This window comes from Rhinopithecus bieti, unplaced genomic scaffold, assembly GCF_001698545.2.
Source record: "Rhinopithecus bieti isolate Rb0 unplaced genomic scaffold, ASM169854v2 scaffold_61461, whole genome shotgun sequence".
Lineage (NCBI taxonomy): Eukaryota > Metazoa > Chordata > Mammalia > Primates > Cercopithecidae > Rhinopithecus > Rhinopithecus bieti.
The window spans coordinates 1,941,233-1,962,909 of NW_016823852.1; the positions used below are offsets into that span (position 1 = coordinate 1,941,233).

Genomic DNA, 21,677 nt, shown 5'->3' on the forward strand with positions numbered 1-21,677 from the left:
AACAGAATCTGTAGTCAGAGAAATTGGGGTAAGGAGGACGCTTTCAACAAATAGGTTTCTGGTTGGGCGCAGTGGCTCACGCCTGTAATCCCAGCACTTTGGGAGGCCAAGGCGGGCGGATCACCTGAGGTCGGGAGTTTGAGACCCGCCTGACCAACATGGAGAAACCCCGTCTTTACTACAAATACAATAATAATTAGCTGGGCATGGTGGTGTATGCCTGTAATTCCAGCCACTTGGGAGGCTGAGGCAGGAGAATGGCTTGAACCCGGGAAGCAGAGGTTGCAGTGAGCCAAGATCGCACCATTGAACTCCAGCCTGGGCAACAAGAGCGAAACTCCATCTCAAAAACAAAAACAAACAAATAAAAAAGGTTTCTTCATTGTAGAACTTCTTGAAGTCTTAATAAGCTAATGTGCAAATGTGCATTATTTTGACTTTGCAAGAAACAAGGTGACCATTTTCTAAGTGTATTTAATGGTAAAACTTCTTATTTTTTGTCTTTTTCTTGTGGCAAGGCCTATCCTAGTCCTCTGAAGATCACAGTCTGAAATATTAGAGTTTCATCTTGTTTATTATTTGGTTATTACACATTTCAGAAAATAATTACTCCTTAAAAATTTCTAACTCACTTCATTGACACCTTCAATATTCTTCAATTTTTAAAATCAGAGATTACTTTCCCCACGACTTTTGATCAAACTATTTCCCAAACTTAAAAAAAAAAATCCCTAGAAAAATTACTTTCTGACCTAGCTATGGACACAAACCCATTACCAAAAGGGGTTATGAAATAACTTGATTGTTAAGAATGTGGTAGAGAATTTCCATTATTTATTCATCTGGTTAGATAGTAAAACAAAAGGTAAAATAAAAGAATTTTCCTTGTTGGGTAGGTTTAGGCAATCAGTGAATACAGAAATACAGCCCAGGAAGCCTCTTACACCCTTTCCAGATGCACCATTCTGTGATTTAAAACACCCAACGCAATGCACCTATATAATTTCAAGATAGAGTTGTTATATCAAGCATCATTGATGTCTCACTTACCTGAAATAAACATTTCCTAAAATAAATATGCTTGGGCTTTTTTTTTTTCTTAAAATAGTGAAACCATCCCAGAATGCCTAGGAATATTATAGACGTGGTAACCAAATGCCACCCACATCTCCAGTGTCCCATCCCTGGGGTTTCCTCAAGGCCCTTCATTGAATGCTCAACGTAAGGTTTGGGAATTGCCGGATAAGAGAAAGAGGAAGTTGTCCAGCCTGCCCTTTCCCTCAGTAATCTCTATAGTTAGAAGAGCTGCATGTTGGGAAAAACAATTTAGAAGCAAAAGATCTCATAGTCCATTTCTCTCAGGACAAGAACCTCTTCTAGTCCTATGAATACTGTACTCAAGAAAGAACAGATACCAAATCTGACAAAACAGGATATTCTCAGTGTTATATTTTGTTACAATAAATCCTTATGTTAAAAGTTTGAGAATGCAGTTTAAAATATAAACACTAACACATTACAGTACTTGGTAGTCCACATGATTAATGGGTCAAATCAAAGATAATATTTTCAATTGACATGCCATAGATTATAATCCCACACACCGTATCCTATGACACTCAGGTCTATGGAGGAACTGGGAATTAGAAGTCAAAAGAGACGTGTTTTCAAGCCCTTTGGTAGTCTGGCCACAAATCAAGATTCACTGACAAAGACTCAAAACTGAACCTCCCGGATACGGACTTTCGTTATTAACTAAACATTGGGTTTTTCACTTTTGTTGGGCATTTGGCCTTCAACTGATGACTGAATGCTTAGATCCTGGGCTTATAGCCCATATACATATTGAAGGCTACAAATAAAAAGAACTCTGCAGGGCAGGCAGCAGGTGCACTAACAGTACAGGCCAAAGACACAACCATCCACCGACACTTACAGGCTTACATAAGAATGCACAGTGGCCACAGTACTTCTATGACTGAAGATTTTTTCATATTGGTTTGTGCTGCATTAGCTCAACAGTATAGTCCTAATATTTTAAAATGTTAATATTCCCAGTCAAGAAAGCATAATCTACTTGTGTTAAAAAGAAATAAGTATATTAAAAGAAATCTGAGTTAAAAGTTTTATTCATTCAACATCTCACATTACAAATATTTAAAAATTATATGCATACTGGTATAAATAGTCATTTGCAAACTATTTAATAACATTAATTTTCCACTAGCACTTCAACAAATGAATTCTTTTAAAAAAGGAACTGTGTTATATAACTTAAGAGTAGAACATACAAAAATAGGAACTTAACGTGAAAATGACTTTAATAAAAAATGAATTACCCTTATTTAAAATGCTATAATAAATACTACAACCTCCCCATACACAGTAAAAACTATATGGAAATTCAGCCAAGTAGTACAATTAACTGACATACTTAAATAACTTTTCCTTCTGATAATATGAGCAATACACTGGGAAAAAAATTAGGGATTAGTAAAAACTAGACAACCACTTGCTAAAAGTTTCACTTCCAAAAAATATAACAAAATCTGATGAAAATTATAAAACTAATTATACTTTAAATTTTAAAAATATAAAAAATAAAACAGTTGAATACAATATTGTCCCGATTCTTACAATGCTATCAATCACAGTAGCTTTAAAATAATAAAATAAAGCAAATGACCAAAACCTCTTTTATTCCATTTTTAAAAATAATCTCAAATTTACATTAGTAGAAAGATTGATTTCTGATTCTTTTCTTTAGAAACACCAGCAAGAAAGAGGATTACTCTTAACAGTAGAAAATGACATTTTAAATGTCTGCAATTAAAACAAAGAATTACACTGCAAAGATCTTTCAAAAGTTTGAAATAAGTATTGCACATAACTTGAAGTTAACTTGCCACAATTCATCACATTCAAGTTTTAAATCACCTTTTAACAGAAGATTCAACTCTTCAAAACAAAAGGGGTGAATTATCAAGTCTTTCCAACAGCACTCTCATAAAATGCTAAATTCATTCACTGCAAGTTTTATTTTGCATTCTGCAGAGGTCTGTGTATGGAGAAGTATATATATTATACCAAAGCGCGGGGACCAGAGGGGAAAGGAGAGGGTTCCTTTACATAGAAAATAATCAGAAACACTTTATTTTACATTGCAAAAATAACCATGTAATTACTCTGTAACTACATTGTAAGTACATGGCTGGTGCCATGCTAGTGCGCTAGAACTACATGCTTGGTGAATTGAAGTGATGCCCTAAAATCTGTAAACTAATTACATGTTAATTATGTTTGAGTTACATGGTAACTCCCAACTACAATCCCATGTAATCTGAAGAACATGTAATCAATAAAGTTCAGAGTAATAGATAATCATTGTTTATGCCCTGTAAATTGAAGTGTAACCAAATAATCTGTAAACACACTTGTCACACAATCACAAGTAAATATTAGTAGAATAACAATTTCTTACATTAATCATGCATACTAACATTACAGACCTGTCCCAAGGCAGGCTATTTTTTTTTTCCTTATATGTAATTTAAAAGAGCAGACATCTCTGAATCAAACACTTAACATCAATTTATTAATATTAAAAATGGCTAAACATTCACCAAAAATGTCTGCGTTTTATGAATAATTTTAAAACTTAGTAAGAAGCTGTAGACAATTTTGTTATTTTAAATTTCTACCCTATGCTTATGCATTTAGTTTTTTTTTTTTTTTTTTTAGGAACTACAGTGTTATCTGTCATTTTCATGCGAATTTTTTTTCATTAATTTGTGACTTTACATAGACTATTTCTTAAATTATAGGTACACCAATAGCTGGTGCTGGGGAAGGATGTTTAAGCAACATGCTTTCTCTTCTCTGCAGACTCTAAAATAGCATTGCCAGTGCACGACATTCATAATTTAAAATGTATGCAGAGCACTGAAATGTATAAAAAGCAGAATATAAGAAAATAAAATTTATTAAAATTATTTATATTAAAAAATGAAGTATATGAAGATCTCTCAGTAATAAAAGTACAAAAAGCTACTCTTTGCAATATGAAAAATTGAGGTATTGCATAAAGAGATATCCCGTCAGTGAAAAGTGTGCCTAAAATGTTCACTGTTGGAAAACAAGATATACAAAAGTAGTGCATAACAAATATACATTATGTGCATGACAAAATAAGTTAGCTACAAAAACACTGTACCGAAATTCAGCAGGTCATGTACAAAGGGAAAAATTATTATTCAAAGCTAGTTCTCAAACAGTGTTATTTCTTGTTAACTCATCACACCTGTTTACTGAGTAGGAACAGCACGATAGCACACCCCAAGCCACCTACAAGCATTTAAAAGAGTAAAAAGAGGCAAATGAACATTCCAATTAGAATCATGTAGTTCAGGAGAAAAGAAAAAAAAGTCCCTGACCAGCTACACAAGAGCACCCTCCATTCGCATGACTGCTTTCAATATTTGCAGGGAATTCTTTAAAAGCAGCTCCCTTTCTATGTTTGAATATTAGACAGCAAATGCCTCCATTTTGACCTTTGGAACTTAACAGGTATAGTTCATTAAAGCCTGTATTAAAACTAAAGGGCTGCTTTTCCTAAAGATCGTCCATAGGGGTCATAAGCCAGGTGGTTCCACAGCAGTGCTGGGGCAAGTCTTTGGTTTTGAAGGATCCAAGATGGTACTGTTAGGTAGCACAACTAGCAAGATTGCCATTCGATCATTTTATTTCATGTTTTGCCCACTGATAATAATCCTTTTAATGATGGATAGGGCATTTAATAAGAGAATGTCAATTAAAATAAAAGTTACTTCCATGACTAGGGCTTCAAGAGACTATTTTAAATTTACCCCTGAAGCATACTGTTCAACACATAACGCCTTTCAAAGCTAGAATTTTATTTATAATAAAGCATGCATTACTTGATGAAGTTGGCACTTCAAACACTGACTATGTCCCATGCTAAATTCTGAAACTGTAATGTTATTTTAGTTTATAGGAAGAGTAAGATAAACATACGTACCTTTGCACAGATTTACACAGTTACTTAGTTCAACAGTGCAAAACACTTTGCAACTACTTTTTTTTAACTTTTTTTTTTTTTCATTTTCTATGTTACAACTAAATTACAGGATACCCAAAGTAACTTTAAATCTAAAAGTAAGCCAATCAGCAGCCAAATTATATATTGGTTTTGTCTTCCAGTTTTGGCTACAAGTGTACTGTAACACAAAATCAAAAATTATATCCTTGAGGTATCTCTAGATCTGTTGTTTTTTAACGTCAAAATGGAGAGCAAAGGCTGACACCTGATGAGTGTTAGTAAATTAGGATATAGAGTTTATATATAAACATCAAAAATAAAATTTATACATTTGTTCTTCAGGAGAGGAAATGCTAGGTTTCCCACCAGTTGTCATTAATTCTAGCTTTGGTAGGTTTCCTGGGGCTTTGACCAGATAAGTAAATTAAATAAATAAGTGCACTCCCCTCAGTAGTAAATTTACCCAATTTTTACATTCTGAATTTTAAAAATTGTTTAAGAGAAAATAAACCTAGCTCTGCCTACTTTACTTTTTGTTGTTGTTGTTGTTGTTTTTTATTTTTTCTGATGTGGTGGTAATTTTTTGAGGGATAATGAAATTATGTTCAGCCTCAAAACCCTGAAAATTAATTACAATGCTGCTCAATCTTGCTTATGCATTTGTTTGCTCTAACATGCTCTTTCCATTAAAAATTGTTAACTTCCTCCATTGCTGTTAAAAAAATTAAAAAGGGATGGAAAAAAGAGAGAGACAAAAAAGATGGAAAAAAGAAAAAAAAAAGAAAGAAAAAGGCAAAAGCACTTCCCTGGGGGAAAAACTGTCAGATAGACCGATAGTGTTATTGTTGCATGGTTATTTTAATAAAAGTATTCTTATATGTTATATTATTAACAATAATTTAATTAAAACCCAAAATACTCTATTGTTTCATTTCTCTTTTAATATTTCTCTCTCTCCTCTAAGAAAATGTTGCAGGAAGTTTGGATCCTCTTGGTCTCCAGCAAAACAAGAGAATAAAACTTCCATGCAACCCGATGGCAATACGAAAAAGGAGTTCATATTGTTTGCAGTGACACAAGAATCTACAAAATGCCTATATTATAGGTCATTCTTTTCATTATACTATAGTTAAGTTACAGACTGCTACAAAAGGACATGCCAGCGTGAAGAGGTTGAGGAAGGGGTCAGAATTAACAGAAGAGTGCACTTATTCTGAGGCCTGAAAATGAGCACTGTAGTTATCCTTTAGTTCCAGCGGAATGAAATATGCCGAGGGCGGTCACCTCCTTCCTTCACCAGGGGCTTGTGGAATTCCCTGCCAGCGCGAGAATGGATAGCAGCCCAGCAATATTCACAGTAATACTGCAGACAGGTAACATTAGCACAGAAAATGGAGCAAATTTTCCCCGCAACGGGCCCCTGACATTCATCACACAGCTGATCATCCAAGACATATGGCTTAACTTCCACCTGCAATCAAAATAGGAGTTTACATTTTCAGTGACGAAACCAGCAATGCTTACCACACATGTACATTTCCACCCACTATTTGAATGAGTCTGTTGCAAGGTGCCCAAAGAGGAAGGACCAATTATCCATTTACTGAAATACGGATAGTTCATCTTTTAAGAACCTAGTAAGGCTTTTATTATCTATCATTTTATATTTTTTTCTAATTAAATAAACATCCTTCAAAGGAAAAAGGATTTCAGCAGACATCATGAAGTGAAGCCAACTGTTGAGACTAGAACGTTATGAGATTAAACCCACAGGAGATTTTTCATAGACACAAACCCTCATTTTAATTAGTGGATCTGGATTTTTGTCATATGTGGAATCATAATTTAAACAAAATCAACTAAGAGGATCCAAGTTCCACACAATTGCACTTCAATATTCAAGTTGGTGGGAAGATGCCTGACTACTGTGTCACAAGATTCTGAGCTGTCGTAAAGCCTGGCTCGTGGTTTCTATTTATAGTATACACATGTTGGGTTATAATCACAAACCTGGAAATGCTAACAAAAAAAAAAAAAAAAAAAGATGCAGCATAGGATTCACGTCTAAACCCTGCTTTGTTCTTTTTCCAGTAAGAATATGGTTCACCTGAGTCTAAACAGTCAGAGGTCAATTTCTAAAACTGGGCCTGTTCCAGCGTTCTGTCGGCCAACCTGTCATGTGAACCTTTCAAGCATTAACAGTCACCTGGTTATTAATTCATCAGCTAGAAAAGAGCTGGTTATTTTTAGTCTGGAGAGATTCATGGCTGAAACTCCCTTACAGCAGGCTGTCACCACCACTGGTGGCATCCAGCTCTGACAAGGAATCCCGACCAAGATTAGCCATGAACAAAAGGAGAACATGCAGTGAGTCATGAGTGTGCCTCTGTGCTCCAGCCTGGGTGACAGAGTGAGACCCTGCCTCTAAAAAAATATTTTTAACTAAAAAAATATTTTTAACTAAAAAAATAAAAGTACAAAAGGAGAAGAAGAGTGCCATGAAGTCCAGGAAGAGCAGGCATAAGGACAGCACTGGGCTTCTGGCCTCCAGGCTGCTCCATGATGTCTACAGAGTGACAAGAATCCTGGGCAAAGGATTTCATTGCAGAGGAACACAAATTCAGTCTGAATTTCTAATGACCACCCCCACAGCTCTGAAACTTATGTTGGAATGAGGCAGTGAGATGTAGGTATTTTTTAGTGTGCATAAAAAACCAAGTAGGCCGGGAGTGGTGGGTGGCTCATGCCTGTAATCCCAGCACTTTGGGAAACCGAGGCAGGCGGATCCATTGAGGTCAGGAGTTCGAAACCAGACTGACCAACATGGTGAAACCCTGTCTCTACTAAAAATACAAAAATTTGGTGGGCATGGTGGCGTGTGCCTGTAATCCCATCTACTCAGAAGGCTAAGACAGGAGAATCACTTGAACCTGGGAGGCAGAGGCTGGAGTGAGCCGAGACTGTACCACTCTACTCCAGCCTGGGTGACGGAGAGAGACTCCATCTCAAAAAACAAACAAACAAACAAAGTTGGTATGTTAACATACTAATCTTGTCCCTCCCCGATGCTTAGAATAGGTACTTTTCTCTTTAATATATTCACAGTTTTTAGGATGACCACCACTATCTTAAATTTCTTTACTGCCAATGAAGTAGACTGTACATGACATGAAACATAAAAAGCAGAAACCACTACTGACTTGATCATTTTTACATCTTGAATTGAGAACAACACAATCAAATCAATCTATTTTAGCACAATGCCTCAGAGTGTTGGATATCAAAGTCAGTGCGCATGAAAGTGCCAGTGTGCCATGAAATAAAAAGGAGACACCAAAATATAAAGCAATATATTGCTTCCCTCATCAATAAAGGCTTTCTATGAAAAAAAATTGCCAGCTGGACCAAACATTGTGCCCAGTAATGTAGCTGATTACACATTCTGGTCTAAATTCCTATCTCACTACAAACTAAGTTTGCAGACTGGCGTTCAGTCCACAGGCCACACTTTGAGTAGTAAGGGCAAGTGATATAGTTCTATCCTCTAGGAAATAAACTCATGAGGACAGGAACTTCTTGCCCTAAGCACTAAAACATTTGTTGAATGCATGAAACACCAAGCTAAGAAATAAATCAGTGAGAGGTGGCGGCTGTGGAAAAAAGAAAAAAAAAAAAAGAGAGAAATCTGTGAGTGCAATTCATTGAGAAATAGGGGCTTGCTGAGGTCTTCGCTATGTCCCAGGATTAAAAAACAAACAAAAAAAGGGCAGGAAACCTCAAGGGCATTCCTGTTTGTATACCTGATATAACACAGTACAAAGGATTCCCTAAATATTTATTGAATGAATGACAAACTAAGTGAATGAATGGATGCATGGATTGAGACTGAATGGAAGCTACAGTTTAGAGAAGATTAAATTAACTCAGGTAAATTACAGTGTTCTGATTAGGCTACTCAAAAAACTAAAAGATAAAAGAAATTCATAGGAAATTCTTTCATGTATTATAGAGCATAACTAACTCTATAGGCAAAATTGTCAGCTGTCACTTTATTGTCATAAAACTCTCTCATTCTAATATTGGTAATCGTACATTTAGAGGACCATTTCTAGAATTTTCCAAAATGTAGTGTAAGGCTTACCCGTTTATCTATCTCTCCATGCTGCAGCTGAACAAAGCGGGCACTGATAGCAGCTATGTAACTCTGTTGATTAGAGAACGCAACTCTCCCAGCTCCTTTTGGGTATTTTAGCTCAGGGTCAGTATCAATCCCAGCGTAGCACACACCTCCATATAGCCGATCCATTATCATCGCAAGCTCCACTAATTAAGAAAGGAGCAAAGAGGATATTTAAAATCAGGAAAATTCATCTGGCTCACCAACGGTTTCATCAAAAGCAATTCATCTGTACTCTCAGCTCACATCATTATAATAATTATTAAAATGAAACATTACTACAACCAGTCATTCATTGTGTTAAGCCTTAATCTTTTAATTGTGGGCAAGGGGTTGCTAGGTGTCTTCTAGTATGTTCTCTTTATTATTCTCACAACTCTATGAAGTAGGCAGTAATTTCCCGAGGAAATTGAGGTGCTGAGGGGTGATCCATCCGTCCAAGGTCACAGGTCATTAAGTGATAGTACTCCCATGTTTGCCCGCTCTATGCCATGTTGCTGCCATAGATTTACCAGTTAATAATGGATTGATTAATGTAATAATTACTTGAACACGAGAAAACTAACTAGTAGATTCTTTGGGAGCCCTCCTGGCTTATTTCCATCAAAACCCTTTTCCCCACAGTCGGTTCACCAATTTTTCATTTAAAAAAACCTTGAAGTAATGACTGCATTTTCTTCTTTATGAAGTGTTAAAATCGTGCAGCTACATTCCTGTTCATGTTATGTTTTTTAATCTCATTTATGCTATTAAACCTCAAATTACTTGAAGTTAGGAATTTAATTTGTTCTGTAAGTACTACTCTAAAAATACGATGCATTGCTGAGAAGTCTATTATATCCCAGAGCTCAGTCAGTGGCTACCGAGCAAATGAGGATGTGGGAAACAAATACTGACAATCTCAATACAGAGTCTATTCTTGAAGGGCTTTTTTTCTTTTCAGACAATGATGAGAGTAATAATTAGCATTATGCAGCACTAGACTAAGTACTTTGCACTGGTCACCTCATTCAACCCTCAAAATAACACTAGGAAATACTTTTCCTAGTGTTATTTCATCCTGGGGATGAAAAGTGTTTCATCCCTACTTGATAGATGGGGAAATTGGGAATTAGAAAAGTCACGGAATTTGTCCAAGGGCACTTAACTATTAGAGCACATGAATTCAAACCCAGATACTTTGATTCTAGAACTCTCACTTTTGGATGTTAACTCAAATTCTTAGGAAAAATTTCTCCTGAAGATCTTTATATTTCTGTGCTATGGGATAGGGAGTTTGTTGTCTGTTTCATCATACCAGCTCGTAATGGCCGAGGAACACCACCAACAAATATAGTTTTTCGTGGGTCAAGTGGCTGTGAACCATCCATCACAAAGTCACTGTCACTGAGATTCCAAGGCCGAATCTGGACCTAGGGAATGTGCAAACCAAAACGTCTCATTCTCAATACAGACAATTCATGGGCAAAAAAGTTAAAAATTATTACAAAGTATTTTATTTCTAAAAGCAATAATCCTATCATTACAAGTCAATAAAGCTGGGAAACTAGAAGATTTAAAATCATGTATCCCAACCCATCATTTTATTTTAGGAGTAAACTAAACCAAGGTGGAAAGTTCAACTTGATTCTCTATTATAAGCCAAATTACTTAACATGTCCATAATTATTTGTAAGTTAAATCACTGTTTTTCAGCTTATTTGGGCCTTTAGTCTGTCCAGTGCCCCAATATCTACATAATTTAAATGTTTAGCATGGTATCCAATGCCAATCAATATACAATGCTAAGTAAACTAGAATTGTGTGTCCAATCAGTGTATGTCCAGGAAATGCAAACTACTCCTGATACTATCAAATCTGATGCATTATTTCAAAATGGTTTTGAAAGTAAAAATACTGATGATATTTGCAATATTTTTTTTATATGACAAATACTTCAGTGTATCCATTAGATTGGTCAATCAAGAATCATGTACCTCATTTAAAACTGTTCACATTTTCTAACTATCACAAATGCCCATGCCAACGGCTATGGGTTGACAGCGGTGTGTACCCAAATACACACACCAATAGAGTCCTAGGTCAAACGTCCCAAATTCAAATACGGATGGGGATTGGCAGGGAACATAAACAAGTCAAGCATCAAGAGTCCAGGCCACAGGAACTCTTAGAAAGTTTCCGACCTAGACAACCACAAGACATCAAGAGAAGCTCCACAAATGTTATTTGCTTAAGCTGGGACCACTGACAACTCCTTTCTGCACTATATCGCATCATTCATTGGGTGCTGGCTGAGTGATAATAATCTGCTGCTTTGCCAGATTCATCAAAACATGCCAGTTGCTCCTCTTCCTAAAGGCTAAATTTTATGATAAACTTTTCCAAAAAGAAAAAACAGTATGCTATGCAATGTACCTGTACACGTATATACACGATTCACTCTACTTTGGAGAGTACCATATATAAAGTTAAGGACAATATTGGGTAAAATCTTTATCAAAGTGAGGAAAAAGCTAGAAAGACACACATATAGTATTTGTGATTTGAGTTCTGTTATTCAGAGGCAATTCAGCTATTTTATTAAATGCATTATCAAGTGAAGTCTTTATTTTATTTTATTTTATTTTTTTTTTTGAGAAAGAGTCTCACTCTTCACTCAGTCTGGAGTGCAGCAGTGTGATCTCTGCTCAATGCAATCTCTGCCTCCTGGGTTCAGGTGATTGTCGTGCCTCAGCCTCCCAGGTAGCTGGGACTACAGGTGCGCACCACCAAGTCTGGCTAATTTTTGTATTTTCAGTGGAGACTGCATTTCACCACGTTGGCCAGGCTGGTCTCGAACTCCTGACCTCATGTGATCCACCTGCTTCGGCCTCCCAAAGTGCTGGGATAACAGGTGTGAGCCACCACGCCCAGCCGTGAAGTATTTTAAAAATAAAGATTTACCAATTATATTTCAACTAACCAAAAATTAAATGTCAAATTGATATGTGCAAATATATAGAATGTCAATATTAAGAATTTCACAACAAGACTTTACTTAGTCTGCTTACAAATGTGTCAATTAAGTACCCAAAACACATCAAGTTGTCTATGGGTTTTTCAAACAGAATAGATGAATGGAGGCAAAAACAAGAAGCTATTTTATGCTAAACTATACTTACTGGCTTATCCTTGATGGTGGGACTTGATACACAAAGGTAGAGTTTTCCATCTTCTTCAATGCATGCATCAATGAGAGCTTGCACAGAGCTTTCATCTTGAAAAAGTAGAAATGCATAGCCTGAAAAAAAGGGGGAAAGAAGGCTTATATGTTTTCCTATTTTCTGGTAATTCTTCAGGGGAAAGGAATCATGCACTAAAACTAAATAAAGGAAAAGGGAATAGAAAAAAAATTAAAACAATATTTATACCAAAATTCTGATAACATCAACATACAGTTCCTTTTGGTAGTATCTTGAAACATCTTTTAGAGTAAAATTAAATTTGAATTAAAAGAATATTAAGTTGAAATTTTAAAGAGCATTTGGGAAAAAAAATGCAAGTTTAACAATGAAACATTTCACAGTGAATTGGTGAACATTTATGGAAAAGGCTACACATTAAACATGTAAGAATAAATTACATAATATTAATGAATCTTGAGAATTACCTTTAGGAGCAGAATACGATCTTTGCCTGCATCAGCTTTATGAGGCCAATCCAAATCAATAGGGCCAAAGCGAGGAAGACTAGCTGTGACTCATCGTAACAACAAAGCAAAACAGTATATTTAAATGTTTTTATGATCATTTTTTGAAAGTTTTTTTTTAAGTTTCAAATCTACTATTTACAAGAACAGTAAAAAGAATTCCTTTATCCCCTTCATCTAGATTCCCCAACTGTTAATAATTTGCATATCTGCCTTCACCCTCTTTCTTCTCTCTTCCTCTTTCTCCCTCTCCCTCTATCTGTACATATAAATCAATCTTGCCATCCAGCCAAGCCATCCAGCCAGCATCTTTTTCTGAAATGGTGCCCTGCAATCCCAAACATAACTACAGGTATCTGTTCAAAGCAAGGCCACTCCCTTATATAACGATTTGGATATCACACTATTAGTGATTCATAGACTTCATTTAAATTTCAAAATTCTTTTTGATCCACACTGCTATCCAGAACATAGGTTGTACTTAATTATCATATCCTCAGAGCATCAGTCTTTTTCCAATTTGGAACAGCTCTATGTGCTTTCTTATCTTTCATAATCATTCTATAGAATGACTGCTATGGTCTAAACATTTATGTTCCCTCAAAATTCATATGTTGAAACCTGTTCCCCAATGTGAGGGTATTTGGAGCTGGGGTCTTTGGTAGGTGATTAGGTCACGGGGGTGGCATCTTTCAGTGGGGTTAGTGCCCTTATAAAAGAGGCTCCAGAGAGACCCTTTACTCCTTCTGCCATGTGAGGGTACAATGAGAAGATTATTCTCCATTAGGAAGCAGGCCCTCAGCAGACACTGAATTTGCTGGCGCCTTGATCTTGGAATTCCCAGCCTCCAGAATGGTAAGAAATAAATTTCAGTTGTTTATAAACCAGTAAGTCTATGGTATTTTTTTATAGCAACCTGAACAGATTTAAGATAGTGACCCTCAGCCTGGGTCTGTGCTCTGCCTCCTATAGCATGCTATGTATTCCAAACTGGAATATCACCCTAATGGTGCAATGCCGTCCTGTCCTACCATGTGCATGTTTATCTTTTTTCCCCCCAAGATGAGGGCTCACTATGTTGCCCAGGCTGGTCTTGAACTTAAGTGATCCTGCCGCCTCAACTTCCCAAGTAGCTGGGACTACAGGTGCATACCATCACACCTGGAGGGCGTGTTAATCTTGATCGCCTGGTTTCTCTACCACAAGGAAACCTTTTCTCCTTTTGTATTCAATTCGTGTTTTACAAGAGTATATTGTGTTGCTCATCAATATCCTGTTCCTTCATGAGCCTTGGCATCCATTGAAGACTCCTGCCTATATTAACTACCACAATAATGGTTGCCAAATAATGATTATCTGTTTCCATCATTCCTTCTACATGTATTAGTTAGTATTGTGCAGTAGTGAAGAGTTTTCCATCTGTCCCATTGATTTATTCATTTATTGATATCAGTTTGGGTCTATTTTATTCAATGGGTTGTGATCCAATTCACTCATTTATTTTGATGCTCAATTTGTCCCCAAAATTGTCCCTGATTTGGCTCTAATTGTCAAACTGTCAGGGACAATTTGTCCCCGCTTGTCCCATAGGCGTGGGAGGCTCCTATGTCCTTTGTACTTCTTGCCACCATTCTTAAGCACTTTCATGCTTTTTGGCCTAAGAAGATACTCCAGGCTCATATTATTCTTTCCCTGTCCCAGCCCAAGAATCAGTCTTTTTTTTTTCAAGATGTATTGATCATCTTAGTGGCAAAAGATATTTAGAAACTAAGATACAGGTGCTCTATATGCTCACTGCTAGTGAGTATTCATTATTTCTAAGTCTTCACAGTGAATGAAGCTAGGAAATAAATAAATACACACACAAACACGCATTTATAACTCTTTCCGTATCTGTGTATGTACTTACAAAAACTAATGAGTTCATACTGATATTTTCAATATGACTCCAACATCTCATGGCTTTTTCGAGCCTTCCGCCTATTTTATATTCTCTTTTGTAGGGAGAAACCTAGCTCCCAATACCTGTAAAGACATTTGTTTTTTTTTAATTTTTTTTTTTTTTTGAGATGGAGTCTCGCTCTGTCGCCCGGGCTGGAGTGCAGTGGCCGGATCTCAGCTCACTGCAAGCTCCGCCTCCCAGGTTTATGCCATTCTCCTGCCTCAGCCTCCCGAGTAGCTGGGACTACAGGCGCCCGCCACCTTGCCCGGCTAGTTTTTTTTTGTTGTTGTATTTTTTTTTTTTTAGTAGAGACGGGGTTTCACCGTGTTAGCCAGGATGGTCTCGATCTCCTGACCTCGTGATCCGCCCATCTCGGCCTCCCAAAGTGCTGAGATTACAGGCTTGAGCCACCACGCCCGGCCCAAAGACATTTATTAATTTGCTCAATGTAACCAATCTTTCCCTTATCCTGCTAGCCTCCTCTACCTTCTACCTTTGTGCCTTGGGTCTTCTCGCCCTTATTTCTTGGATACCATACGTGCTGCTGCTCAGGCCTCTGAGCAAGCCTGCTCCACATACATGTATATATATCCCTCCTCTTGAGACCTCTTTCCTGTCACCAATCCACTTCCTTGACAGCAATATCTCAGCCTTAGAGGAAGGGAGAGGAAAAAGGGATGAATGGGAAAAAATGATAGACAAGGAAGGCCTGACCATATTTTGCTATTAATTTAAATGATACAAATTATGCTACATTATACATTTGGACACTAATGAGATTACGGAAAGATACATTTCAAAAAGACTTCTAGAAAGAGTGGGTAAGCATGTGTAGATAAGACCTGATAATAGGGCAGGGTAAAGGAACAGAAAAGAAAGATGAGGTGTATGTCTAAATTTCAGTCTGATAGAGCTGTTTTCATCTTCCCCAGACTGTGAAACACTCTAATCTGCTCTGCTATGATACCTGTTTCTACGGTAAGTTTAGTTTGTGTGAGTCTAGTAAACAGGGAACAATGTCAGTATAACATAAAGTTGTACTGGTTCATAAATGATTTTTCGTAGGCAAGGTGAGCTAGCATAGTTTGAGGAAAGAACTATAAACTTCATCAGGAAAGGAAAAAGCCCCCCACTTGTCTGATGTACAGGTACAAACCCTCCCAGCTCTGTTGCAAGAAAATTAAAAATAAGTGCAGCAACCAGAATTCTCTTGTCAGAGAGCTATGCTCCTAACCTTGCAGGGCTCTTATCTCCTGACAGTTTAGTTTGCGCTTCCTCAGGTGTTCAAAGGTCGGTTTCCATCTGCATTGTCTCCATGCTTGCAAGCCAACATTTCTGCTTTATTGGTTTTGTACATTTTCAATATTCCCTGAAGCAGCCCCAAGCATGTTGAGCTACCTGCCTGAATTGTCCAAGTTATCTCCAAGGTACTAATTCTCTTCTTGTTAGTGCTTCAGGTATAAAGTTCATTAGGTTTTAAATGATTTGTCTTTAACCTTATTTTCCCCCATAAACCCTGTAATTTTTAGTGCACAATTCTGCAGAACACAATATTTTTCAAGCTATGCTGAGAGCAGGATGGAGACTGATTCAGATAACTCTGAATTTTCAGCATAGCTTCCACCAAGACATTTTATTGTAGACAAAAGAAAAGCAAAACCTCAGTTTATTTCGATCTTTAGCTTTTTAGAACCACTTCTGTCTCAACCTTCCAAAGGATAAATCATCTTAAAGAAAATGAAGTGACTTGATAAGTTTGATCCCAATCTAAATGTGAAGATATTAAACCTTATTATTTATTAGATCTTATACATGTGTAAAGAAATCTATTCTATTTTCCATAACATGATTTAGTGTATTTCCATTTTCACTCAGGAAATGAAGACAAAAGAAATTAGGAAAGCAACCAAGAATATGTGATTGGTATAAGGTCTGCTACTTTGATTTTTATCGGGGTCACTCAGACCCATGGATGAATAGCGTATTCCTGAACAAGTCCCTCTAAGTCTTTGCATGGCTGGCTCCTTATTCAGGTCTCAGCTTAAACATCAATTTCTCAAAGAGGCTTTTCTTATCCACCTAATTTTAAAAAAACTCCCTGTGTCACTATTTTACATCATCCTGCTGTGTGCTTTTCAACATTTGCTCTCTAGTATTTTCTGGCATATTTATACATTGTTTATGGGCCTTCCCCCAGTAAAATGTAACCTCTGTGTAAGCAGGGACCTTCCATCTTGTATGCTACCTCAAATAAGATTATCTTTGTAGTACAACTGTAGCCTCTATTTTTCAAAAGTTCATGCTCAGTCTAAGATTTTAAACAATGAGCTATACATTTGTGGAGCACTCATAAAAGGTGGGGAAAACAAAGGAAAATACACCACTGAATTTGTCCAAAGTTAGCACACACAGACAAAAAGGGAGTTAGCACCCATGTATGCACCCAACAATCAAATCCCTTGGAAGCTTTCCCAGTGATGTTTACTCCTTTTCATATAGTCCAATCCCTTGCTTTAGTTGGTTTGCACAGCTCTGCTCCCCTTCCTTCTATGAATTAATCTTATATGCCATGATAGGAGGATAGGACAAGAGAATAACGCAATCAGGGCTAATGACTGGAACCAGATAAGACTGTTATTGTAACACTATCTATGAGTTTCCTACTATGTGCCACCATCTGGGCACCCTGCTATAAACAGTTCGAAATATACCTTCATCAATGTCTGGAGGCAATCCGCCTACAAACACCTTGCGAGAATATCGTTCCACTCTTTCCCCATTCTGGTGACTGAAACAGTGAGGTGAACCCAGGCCACTATGAAGAGGTTGATCCCCACGGCCATCATCCAAGAATCCATCTTCCATTGGAAACAGTGAAGACTGACCTGGAATAGAAAGCAGGGAAAAAATGGTAACAGAAAATGTTCCTTGTCACTGGTTATAATGCACAAGAAACAAGGAAACAGCAGATTCAATAAAACTGCTGCTTTTTTTTTCTCACTGAATAATAGAAACACTTAGCTACACTCTTGAATTCCCACCAACTTAAAGTCCCAACTGAGTCAGAGAGAAAGCACATGGTTAAATATTAATAGAGGGCGACTCAAGTATCCCACTGGGATCCAGAAACTTCAGTGAGGTGAACTGAAGTAAAGGAGGAGAGAGCATGCTTTAGCAAGCAGTCGGCAGCAGACTGTACTCCCTTGGCAGGGCCCCATGGCTATTGGCAACCTAGACATGTACACTAAGTATTAAATTTGGCTATAAGACATTGAATCACTTACATTTCTTTAAAAAATCAAACAATATAGCCTGCATGATTTCCTCTATGAATGTGCTTAAAATGAACGGGTAGATATTTTTTTTTTTTTTTCTGAGACAGCGTCTCGCTCTTTTACCCAGGCTGGAGTACAGTGGCATAATCATAGCTCACTGCAGCCTCAAACTCTTGTGCTCAAGTGATCCTCCCACCTCAACCTCCCAAGTAGCTGGGGCTAGAGGCACATGCCATGACATGTGGCTAACATAACAGGTAGATTTTTAAAGTGACCACTCATTTCTGTTTACCTTAACTAATGGGATATAATCAAAACCCACTTAATGTTATATTCCAACTTCATTGTGTAGTCTTATGGAATTTCAGATTATTAGGCATGCTAAAGATATATTTATTATTAGCTGGGTTATTATCAGCTTGCTAAGGGTATTATCTATTTCTAAAAACTAGTCATTAAATTTGCTATTTGAAAATCTTATCCAGAATATATGCAGGAAACACCAGAGATGCCAATATGTGTAACAGTCCTTCCATATTTACCTGACAGCAAAATATAAACTTTTAAATCATAAGGAAAACACAGAGCTACAAACAGTTGCAGAATCTCCCAAGCACTGTTTTATCACTTTTCTGGCTGCCAATTTAATTCTAGGTACTACTTGAGGAATTTGTTAATGGATCCTCTAGAAATGTATCTCAAGTGCTCTTACTTTAATAGAAACATTCCAGGTTTTGCCATACATGTCTTCAATTTCTATTACTAAACACAAATAATAACAGTATATTTTTTTATAAATTTATCCTATAATAGCATATGTCAAGTGAAGACACGAGCTGATTATAAAACTGGAGCTTATTTCGTGAACGATCTTAAAAAATCACTTATCCTTTAAATCTAAGCTATTTAACTGTCTTACTTTCTTATAAAAAGACAAAATATAGGTGCCAAGAATAAGTTATTCAGGTACCTCTAGGAAATGATTCTTTAGAATTACCTAAAATTTCTAGAGCTTTTCCTCCAAATGTTTGAAATTTATAGGATTAGTCATTTATTGAGCTCATCTCATTTTAAACCACATGTATTGTTTACTTAGTAAAAAAGAAAAAAGTCGACATAAGGCATGTAAGTATAATTAAACCTCCACGATAATGAGGTATTTTGGGACTAGTGTGACTATATTTTTCTTTTCAAAGATTCTTAATTTTTTTCTACGAAATTCCTTTTAGAAAGGAAAAAAAGCAAATCTTTAGATATAAGTTGAGTTTCTAATATAACACAGGGAAATCATTTAGATTCAAATCCAAATCCCACCATTCTGATAAATTTCTTTAGAGCTCCTTAACTCCTTCAAATTATGTCTCAAATGTTAACTGTAACACAAAAATTATATAAGGATCAAAGCTATGCTTAATTTCCCCTCTCCCCTTCCCCACAAAGGTTAGAAATTAAACAAGCTTGGGTCGTCTCCAAATACAAGTGATACATTTAAAAGTTAAAAACAATGTTACCTCTCCTTCGCCCATATGTCCTTGCTGCATGTCAAATGAGAAAAAAACAAAAACAAAAAAACAAAACAACCTTTCAAACATTGTCAAAAGAATCAACTGTGATTTCATCTACCAGCTTTTGAAAATGAAAAACTGTGACTACATTCTTCATTTCCTGGTAAATGTCTGAAAAAACAAGGAACTGGATGGTAAGAGGTCAATTTTGTGCATTTTTAAAATTTCTTCAGGCACACTGTAAAACTTTATTGAATCTTATTTGTTTTAGGGGAAGCTTTTTGCTGTAATTGTTGCCCAAGGTTCAAACTATTATGAAATGAAGGCAGTATACAACATGATCAGAACCAACTATTACCATATTAATAACGTTTTCTCTCAGAATTCCCTGCTAACTAGCAATTTAGTAGATACACCCATATTTAATTCATGACTTTTTCACCACCAGAAGAGAAATAACAATTTTACAGTATTCCTCAGTTAATCCTTTATAAGAGAAAATCATAACAAATGAAATCTTTAAGCAATTCATCAACTTCCTTTTAGCCAACAGTTCCCTATGCCTGATTAAGTCTTCTACCAAGTCCTAAATGTTGAAAAGTAAAAGGTTTGGTATCTTTATTGCCAAGCAGGTTGTAGCCAAGTGGCAAAGTAAAGGTAATTAATAATCCACTGGAATACTCAGGAAACGACAGTATAAACTTTAATTCAGAAAACCTTTGAGAAAATGTCTTCCCTGAAACAAATTGGCACTTATAAGCCCAGCCTGTCCAAACACCTCAATCCTATCCAACAAACATTTCTTGAATGCCCGATCTTGTGGATAAATAATAAATAGAGCATGTCCCTGACCTCCAGAACTAGCAGCTTTTAATGCCAGAAGGCCACATAAGCAAACAACAGTGTAGCATGCCTATTGTTATACTAGTTACGTGGTAGGCATAACAGGAATAGAGGAGGAACTGGCTCTGATGAAAAAGTTGGGGGTGGGGGTAGGGAATCTGAGGTGGTCCTTAAAGGAAAAACAGAGGAAGGGCATTCCAGGCTCAGCAGGGTTACAGGCAGGGGTGCTGCTGTAGCATTCAGGGAAAGGTGGCCAGAACAGAAGCATGTAGAACAAGTGGGGACTTGGCTGGGGATGAGGTTTCAACAGGAAACTGGGATGGGTTTTTTCTTTTTGGAGCCAGAATCTAGCTCTCTCACCCGGGCTGAAATGGTGTGATTTTAGCTCACTTCAGCCTCTGCCTCCTGGGTTCAAGCGATTCTCATGCCTCAGCCTCCCCAGTACCTGGGACCACAGGGACGTGCCACCACGCCCAACTGATTTTTGTATTTTTTCGGCAGAGATGGGGTTTCACCATGTTGGCAAGATTGGTCTCGAACTCCTGATCTTAAGTGATCTGCCCACCTCAGCCTCCCAAAGTCCTGGGGTTATAGCCTGGGATAGGTTTTTGAGTTAGAAGGTATAGCTCCTTTAAGAAATCACTACCCAGACTCACAAACTGGTCAAGGTTTTTATTCTTATTCTTCTAGATAAATGCTAAATAAGTATAACTCAGAAATATTATGTGATTATCTTCCAAAGTGAAATTATATCTCAAACCAAAATACATTTCTGCCACACTTAGATAGCCCTGGATTTCACCAAAGTATTTGAGCAAATGGATTCACACAACATACAATCTCCCACAAGCAGTAGTGCTTATACTTTAATAGGTCTTAAGTTTAGGGGGTTGGGGAGAGGTAGGTATTTTCTGACTTAATCAGACAGAGGTTAGAAAGACAAACAGCATCACAAAAGCAGATGCTTGTTTAAGAACATTCTATTCGGCCGGGCGCGGTGGTTCATGCCTGTAATCCCAGCACTTTGGGAGGCCAAGGCGGGTGGATCACGAGGTCAGGAGATCGAGACCATCCTGGCTAACACGGTGAGACCCCCCCGTCTCTACTAAAAATACAAAAAAATTAGCTGGGTGTGGTGACAGACGCCTGTAGTCCCAGCCACTTGGGAGGCTGAGGCAGGAGAATGGC

General features: G+C 37.1%; 1 protein-coding gene across 1 annotated transcript in view; it reads right to left on the reverse strand.

Annotated features, from left to right (window-relative positions):
• Window positions 1–2,111: 2,111 nt before the first annotated feature.
• Window positions 2,112–21,677, reverse strand: part of LOC108521870 (cytoplasmic polyadenylation element-binding protein 4-like) — a 31,287-nt gene continuing 11,721 nt past the window's right edge. The window contains exons 3-9 of the mRNA XM_017861864.1: window positions 17,552–17,751; window positions 15,360–15,517; window positions 12,886–12,911; window positions 12,398–12,516; window positions 10,534–10,648; window positions 9,201–9,382; window positions 2,112–6,530 (exon numbers count right to left, since the gene is read on the reverse strand). Of these exons, the coding sequence (XP_017717353.1) occupies window positions 6,306–6,530; window positions 9,201–9,382; window positions 10,534–10,648; window positions 12,398–12,516; window positions 12,886–12,911; window positions 15,360–15,517; window positions 17,552–17,731 (1,005 nt within the window). The 5' untranslated portion in view covers window positions 17,732–17,751 and the 3' untranslated portion in view covers window positions 2,112–6,305. The remainder of the gene's footprint in view (window positions 6,531–9,200; window positions 9,383–10,533; window positions 10,649–12,397; window positions 12,517–12,885; window positions 12,912–15,359; window positions 15,518–17,551; window positions 17,752–21,677) is intronic.